We start from the raw sequence: 8,460 nt of genomic DNA on the forward strand, positions 1-8,460 counted from the left end.
TGTGAGTTTCTATGTTATAAGATCTGTATATTGCACTGTAAGTCCACCACCCAGAGTTATAAGTAAATTTTTATGTACATTATTTCCCCACAATTTGAACATACCTTTAAATCATATTGACAAGAAAAAAGTCTGTGTTCTAAATTAAATTACAGCAGCTGGAGAATGAGAGAGAGCAAGAGAGAGAGTGAGAGCAGTTAGCCTGTTAATAGCTGAGGGCCAGCTGACAAAAAACTGCTCACATTCCTGAATGGGTGCTGGAGCTTTGAATCAACATCCAGGAGTCTAGTGGCTCACCACTAGACCACCACTGCATCCTGCATTTGTATCAATTTTCAGGACTGTTGCCTGTAACCAATCAAAAATAATAAATATTCCTTCCTTACAGACGGTGCTCCCATTATAGAACTGACCACACTTTACCTTATCCCATCTCCTCATCTGTAGCAAATATAAATTCTTTCAAAGCAATTTACATGTTTCTTCCCCAAAACATAATGTATAAAAAGCACTACTCCGCCCTGGCCAGGTTGTTCAGTGGGTTAGAGCGTCATCCTGATACATGAAGGTTGTGGTTTGATTCCTAGTCAGGGCACATACAAAAAAATGAATGCATGAACAAGTGGAACAACAAATTGATCTCTCTCTCCCTCTCTCTCTTTAAATAAAAATTTTTAAGTGCTCCTCAACTCTTTCACAATGGACACATTGCCTTTTCTACCTACTGCTGCTGCTTCTGGTTTAGACTTCATGTCCCAGGACCTGGTCCTATATGGCCCAATAAATCCTTTCTTTTAAAAGAGGCTTTGCCAGCAATTGTTTGTTGATTTATTGCTGGTAGTCATTCTGGCAGGTGTGAAGTAATATCTCATTGTGGTTTTAATTTTCATCTCTCTAATGATTAGTGATGTTGAGCATTTTTTCATAGTGTCTGTTGTGCATCAGTATATCCTAGACACAGATAACAGTGTGCTAATAACCAAAGGAAAGGGTGAGTTGGGGTTTGGTGGAGGTGGACAAAGGAGGGGGAAATATCTTGCACTTTATTTTTAACTTTCCATACATCTTGGGGAATTTTCCATGTTAATGTTTACAGAGTTTCTTAACTCTTTATATGGTTGATTATTATTCAATCAATTGCAAATTATTATCAACACTTCTTCCCCAGTCATGGCCTCCATTATTCAGGCTGCTTACTGCTTTCTAGCATTACAAAAGTTTCTTTCTCTTCCTTCTATTTTAAGTTCCTAAATCCATACGTTATTTTCAAATTAGTAATATTTCATTACTCTAAAATTATGTGGTTCTTGTTTAGTGCAAGTTGGAAACATTTTTAAAATTTATTTTTATTGATTTCAGAGAGGAAGGGAAAGGGAGATAGAAACATTAATGATGAGAAAGAATCATTGATTGACTGCCTCCTGCATCCCCACTACTGGGGATTGAGCCCACAACCTGAACTGGGAATCGCACTGGTGATCTCTTGGTTCCTGGGTTGATGATCAATTGCTGTACCACACCTGGCCAAGTGAAAAAATTTAAGACCAATTTCTCTGTAGTTATATATACTGGTGTTTGAAAATTCTATCAGAAAGTGGACTTTAATCCTAGTTATGTGAAATACAGGGTGACAAAATAAATAGGAGTCTATCTTGTTTATATATGGAAATATGACATTAGGTAAAAAGACAAAAGTAAAACCCTATATTTTATTATTTAGATGTATGCACTTATTTTTCCTTTTATTCTTTCTCTTTGTTTAATTAGATGGATGTTTGAGCCTATGGAGAAGTCAATTATTTTCCCATTTCTAGGTAAAGAGAAGTCAGTTCAATAATAACTCAATTTAATAATAAATAAGTTAATTAAATCACAACTCAAAACCAGCCTTCAAGTTCTTAAAACAAAAGTCACCTTAGTGCTGAAGAATGAAGCAAATCATCATAACAAGAATAAACCTTAGCCTGGTACTAGCACAAGAGGAGGCATATAGATCAACAGAACAGAACAGAGAATGCAGAAATCAACCCAAGCCACCATGCTCGATTAATATTTGAAAAAGGAAGCAAGGGCATACAATGCAGTAAATGGTGTTTGCATGAAAAATGAAACTAGACCACTGACTTACACCATACAAAAGAATAAACTCACAATAGATAAATGTAAGCTGGAAAACTATAAAAATCCTTGAAGAAAACATAGGCAGCAAAATATCAGATATCCCATGTAGCAAAATGTTCACTGATACAATGCTGAGGGCAAAAGAAACAAAGAAAAAAGAAACGAATGGGACTACATAAATAAAAAAAACTTCTGCACAGCAAAATAAGCAAGCATCAAAATGAAAAGGAAAACCACTGTATGGGAGAACATACTTTTCAATGATATATCTGATAAGGGGTTAATATCCAAAATATATACAACTCAACAATAGGAAGGCAAGTAACCCAATAAAAATAGGCAGGAGACCTAAATAGACACTTCTCTGAAGAGGACATACAAATGGCCAAGAGACAAGAAAAAATTCCCAAAGTCACTAACCATCAGAGAGATGCAAGTTAAAACGACAATGAGGTACTGCCTTACACCTGCTAGAATGACTACCATCAATAGATCAACAAATGATAAATGCTGGCAAGGATGAGGAGAAAGGGAATCCTAGTACACTACTGGTGGGAATGCAAATTGGTTCAGCCACTATGCAAAACAATGTAAAGTTTCCTAAAAATATTTAAAATGGAACTGCCATATTCCTAGTGATCCCACTTCTAGGAATATATCCTAAGAAACCCAAAACACCAATCAGAAAGACTGTATGCAACCTATGTTCAGAACAGTGCAATTTATAGTGGCTAAGATCTGAAAATAGTCCAAGTGTCCATCAGTAGATGAGTGGATAAAAACACTGTGGTACATTTATACCATGGAATACTATGCAGCTGTAAAAAGTATCTGTTATTCTTTAAGACAGCATGGAGGGACTGGGAGAGTATTACACTAAGTGAAAAAAGCCAGTCAGAGAAAGACAAGTATCACATGATCTCACTTATATGTGGAATCTAATGAACATAATACCGACAAACAAAATAGATCCAGACACGTGGAAGCAGGCAACAGTCTGAGGATCCTCAGAGGGAATGTGGTGAGAGAGGCAAGAGATCAACCTAATAATTTATATGCATATATGATTAGCCTATGGACACAGACAATAGTGGGGTGAAGGCCTAGAAAGGGGGCAGGAGTGGGAAGGAAGTGGACCAAAGGGGAAGAAAAAGAGGGACATCTGTAATGCTTACAACAATATAGAAAATTTTTTAAAAAGAAGAAATCTTGTCTACCACCATTCTACATTAGAACATGAGATACAAATTAAGTTCTCAGTTAATATAATTAGAATATATTTAGGTAAATGGAACCTCTGGGATTCTTCTTGCTTAGCATTCATCTTTGTTTAAAATGAAACTAGAGGCCCAGTGCATGGGATTTGTGCACTGGGGGGCCCGCTGCGGGAGCAGCCGCTCATCCTGGTTATCCAAGCCACTGGGGACCCACCCTCTGAGTGGCTGCTCCTGCTGTGGGAGCACACTGACCACCAGAGGCAGCTCCTGCATTGAGCATCTGCGCCTAGTGGTCAGTGCCCAACATAGCGACTGGTAATTCTGCCATTCACTTGCTGGGTTTTTGTTATATAGCATTGTGACATGAATCTATTTTGCTCAAAAGTTTGACATATGACCTTGTCAAATAAGAAGACTAAAGCTCTAATTAGTCATATTTATTTCTTTATTAGTAAATATACATTGAATGCCTTTGTAAAAGTACTCAATGATTTTATGTCTGTTTGCTGCAGGCTGATAATTATCATTATATGCTATAACTGCATTGTGATTATTAAAAATATTTTATTATTATTTTTTTCTGTTCTGGTTATGATTTTAACATAAGAAGAGTGAAAGCATGTGTTATGTATAATCTATTCAAGTTCTGTTAGCATAGTATTTGAAAGTAGTATTAATTTTATTGTGCTTAAATTTAGAAGTTCTGCATAGAGCTAACAAGTAGGAACCGTAATTTTCTCATGGCCACTTGCATTTTCTGGTTTCTCAGGGTATAAATAATCGGATTCAGGAAGGGTGTGATAACAGTGTAAAATACAGAAAGGATTTTATTGCCTGCAAAACTATTGAATGGCCAGGCATAGATAAAGATACAAGGTCCAAAGAACAGAGTGACTACAATGACATGTGCAGACAATGTGGACAGAGCCTTGGAGAGCCCTCCAGATGATCTTTGCCACACAGTGAACAGGATGACAGCGTAGGAGACAAGCAGGAGGATGAAACAGATAAGTGAGAGCAGCCCACTGTCAGCAATGACAAATAGTTCCAGGGTATATGTTTGGATACAAGCAAGCTTAATCACAAGGGGAAGGTCACAAAATATACTGTCTACAACATTGGGGCCACAGAAAGGCAAATTCACTATTAATACCATCTGGCTCATGGTGTGTATAAACCCAATTATCCATGAAAGTATCACAAACCCCTTCAGCAAGCGATGGCTCATGATTGTCCTGTAGTGCAGAGGTTTACATATGGCTACGTATCTGTCAAAGGCCATGGCTATCAAAAGAGTCATCTCAGCACCCCCGAAGAAGTGCATAAAGAACATCTGGGTCATGCAGCCCCATATGGAGATGGTCTTGTGTTCAGCAAGCAAGTCTGTGATCATCTTGGGTGTGGTGACAGTGGAGACACACATGTCCAAGAAAGAGAGGTTTCCAAGGAGGAAGTACATAGGAGAATGAAGGTTGGCGCTAAATGTCACTGTGACTATAATGAGAATGTTTCCCAATGCAGTAGCACTGTAGACCAAGGAGAATGTCACAAAGAAGAAAATCTGAAGTCCCCATTGTCCAGAAAATCCTAGTAAAATAAATTCAGTCACTACAGATTCATTTTTGAGATCCATTTACTCAAATCAGAAAAGTCCCAGAAGTTCTTTCTACAAAAAGAATAAAGAAAAGTAAGCCACAGTTAGCACCAATGATTTTCTATTTCTAGTTAATGAATAATAGTTGGTGATAGGAGAGCATCTGAAATATATCAGCATATCACTATTTATAATTAGAGATTAGTTTATGGGTCACATCACTTAGTAACAATATTCTTATAGTTATTAATTAAAGAGCATTTGAAATAGTGAAATTTTGTTTTCTACTGTATTTTATCAAATAATACTCATCAATTGACCATGACTTTGTCACTAATGTGTTCATGTGAAAAAATTAGATAAGTAACTAGATTAATATTTATTTTGCATTTTTATTATAATCTCATATATATATCACCCTTTGGGATTACGTTTCCTCAATAAATGATATTAGGATTTGGAGATGAGGGAACTGTATTGTCCTATATCTTTGAAGTAATTTGCTAAGGTTATTCTATCATTCTAAAATAAACAAGTGTACACACACAAAATTAGAAACTAATTTATACATGTAAATGAGTCTTTGAATTCATTAAAAATAATTTTGCTTTTTAGTTTCTGTTGTGTAGTATACTGAGAAACATGGGCTCAGCCTCAGATATTTTTGAGCTTGTTTTCAGCGAGGAGTGTGTGTATTATGTGTAAGTGTATATATAAGTGGTTTTTTAGGAATAAATAATGAAATAATTCAATCCTAACATATAGATTTTTCCAGGTTGTAATATATCATACTAAATTGTCTTTACTCAACTTTTTAGACATTGTTCATGGGATCTAGAGTGATCAAAATTGATCAGTAACATTAGGTGATTTTTGTGTGCTAAGATCTGTTTTGTTTCACATACATTAACACATTTGAGCCTCATAACAATCCCAAGTATTATTATTATCCTAATTTTTGCATATTAGGAAACTATGGCATAGAAATATTTAATGACTTACTCATGGGTACACAGCTAGCAAGGATCAAAGGTAGTATCAACCCCAGTCAAATATCAGAATCTTGTCTCATACTAATATACCACATTGCCTCCAAAATTGAAGAAATATGTAATTTTGGTTGTTATTATATTACTACATATTTATTGAATTCATATGTTCCATGTGAATTCCTTAGGAGATATGATTCAATAAGTATATTGGAATACCTCTAGGTTGTAATTAACTGCACTATTTTTTTCTTATACAGAATACATCGATGCCCTATTGTCTAGAAAGTTTATAATCTAGAGAGACATAATTATCAAACAAAAATAACAATAAACCATATAAGAAAGTATTAAATTTAGTAAAGGGTGTATGTAACATGTATGAATTTTAAAATAATGGAGACCAATTCCAAGTGACACTTCAGATATGGCTTTAGGTTATTATCTTCAAAACATTTTAAAAGTAAAAACAATTCTCATGGTCAATAAACAAAAAGGACAGGCTTAGAGAATGTGTGAGAATTTATAGGAAGAAAATAATTAAAAGCAGTGAAAAGAAAGAATGGTGTATTTAGAAAAGGGACTGAGTTAAGATATAAAGATGCATAGGAAGTGTCTGTTCTCTTTTCTCTAATAACCTGTAATTCTCACCCTATTTTCATTCTACTCAGGCTCTTGTCAAAAATATCCTATCACCATTCTCCAAACTTAATTCCTTCAATTACTTTCCTTACTTAGATACTTTAAGAAACAGATGATGCCTATACATTAGGGAAAATAAAGATGAAGGTGATGTAGTTCCCATAGGTCAGCCTTCAGGAGTACGCGGAGTGGATGCTGAATGATGGACTGTGGGTCTGGAGGAGCACACAGAGGACCCCCCTCACACCATGCCTTCTCTGAAGGGTTGTGCTACATTATTATCATGTGAGTGAGCAGAAATTTTGATGTTGAGACTTTTGTGACAGTGGTTGCAATAATTAGAGAATGAAAGTCTTGATAATTATTATATGGAATGAATATGCCAGTTATAATTTGGGAATGAATACCTTTGCTACATGGAATTTTATGCCCCATGATACAACAACAGACAAACTTGGCTCTATGCCTGGAGCATGGGCCCAAGCACCAAAGGTTGAGGGTTCAATTTCTGGTCAAGGGCACCTACCTGGGTTGCAGGTGAGAACCAGTCCCAATCTGGGCATGTAGGGGAGGCAACCAAGCAATTTGAATCTCACATCAATGTCTCTCTTTCTCTCTCTCTTTCTCTCTTTCTCTCCTCCTCTTCTTACTCCTCCTCTCTCCATCACTCCCTCTCTTCCACTCTCTTAAAAATCAATGTAAAAAATATTCTTGGGTGAGGATTAACAACAGCAACACTTAATACAATCAAGCATAACTTGATTAAGAAATATTTTATCGTGCCCTTTTACTTAGGAGGGAAAGCTTGCCTTCATTTATGGAATGGCCCTCCCAGCATTTGTTTCTCTTATTCCTCTCCTTCCTTTGTCAAGCAAGCCTTCTGAAAATATTTCTTTAGTTCTACACTTTATATGCCTATTCTTATATAGTGAGCATACAAAGGCAATACAAATAGAAGGAAAGAAATAATCATACAGTTTAGACAAAAATTCTATTAAAGAAGAAAAATTTCTTTCTTTTGAATAATTAATTGCACATTTTATTGTAATTACTTTCACTCAATTTGTGATGCACTTTGGATAATAATATTAGAGTTAGGAATGAAATTAGTAATATTTATTCTCCACACCTTATTTAGTAAGTAAAAATTTAAGATCCACATAATTAAGTAAATCCTCACAAGTCTTAGAGTCAAGACTACCCCAAAGGGATGTGGTGAGTATTAGGCAGATGGTACATGTATAAACTCTTGGTCAGGCTCAGAATGAGCGCTGAGAGCGTATGTGTTGAATCTGAGTCATTCATGTACATCCAAGATTACAATCCTGAGAATTTTCCACATAAATCTCTTTTAGGAAAGGAATGAGCCAATGCTTGTTTTATTAAGTACTTGGATATGAATATTTTTGCTCTTGCTCATGCATTAATATAATATAAAATATATTAATATACAAATAACTTATTCAGGTAATTATTTTCTTCATCTTTCATTATAGGCATTTTAAGAAAATAAATATAATTTCAATAATTATTGATTTTATGATTTTGAAAAATTATAAATAGTTATACTAAGTTACAGTGGACTTCAAAAACATAATGCTAAGTAAAAGAAGCCTGACATAATAGACCACATGTAGTGTAATTTCATTTATATGAAGTGCCTTGGTAACACAAATTCATAGAGACAGAGGTATAGTGGTGGTCACCTTAAGTTGGGGATTGAGTGCAAATGGGAATTATTTTTCTTTCTGTGATGATGAAAATTATTTAAAATAATATTGTAGTATAGTTGGATAGCTATGCAAATGTAATAATCATTAAAATGTGTACTTAAAACAGGTGAATTTTATACCATGTGAATTATATTCAATAAAATGTAAACTATTATTTTACTTTT

General features: G+C 35.0%; 1 protein-coding gene across 1 annotated transcript; it reads right to left on the bottom strand.

Moving 5' to 3' along the window:
* Nucleotides 1-4,032: 4,032 nt before the first annotated feature.
* On the bottom strand, nucleotides 4,033-4,971 carry LOC139003560 (olfactory receptor 4L1-like). Its single transcript, XM_070405585.1, has one exon. It carries the CDS (start codon nucleotides 4,969-4,971, stop codon nucleotides 4,033-4,035), a length of 939 nt encoding a protein of 312 aa, XP_070261686.1.
* Nucleotides 4,972-8,460: the final 3,489 nt, after the last annotated feature.

This window comes from Myotis yumanensis, unplaced genomic scaffold (genome assembly GCF_028538775.1).
Source record: "Myotis yumanensis isolate MYYU_CA2020_CCGP unplaced genomic scaffold, mMyoYum1.0.hap1 SCAF_1, whole genome shotgun sequence".
Classification (NCBI taxonomy): Eukaryota; Metazoa; Chordata; class Mammalia; order Chiroptera; family Vespertilionidae; genus Myotis; species Myotis yumanensis.

Excerpts from the sequence above, each read along its gene's own strand:
- LOC139003560 (XM_070405585.1), bottom strand. The coding sequence starts at position 4,971 with ATGGATCTCAAAAATGAATCTGTAGTGACTGAATTTATTTTACTAGGA.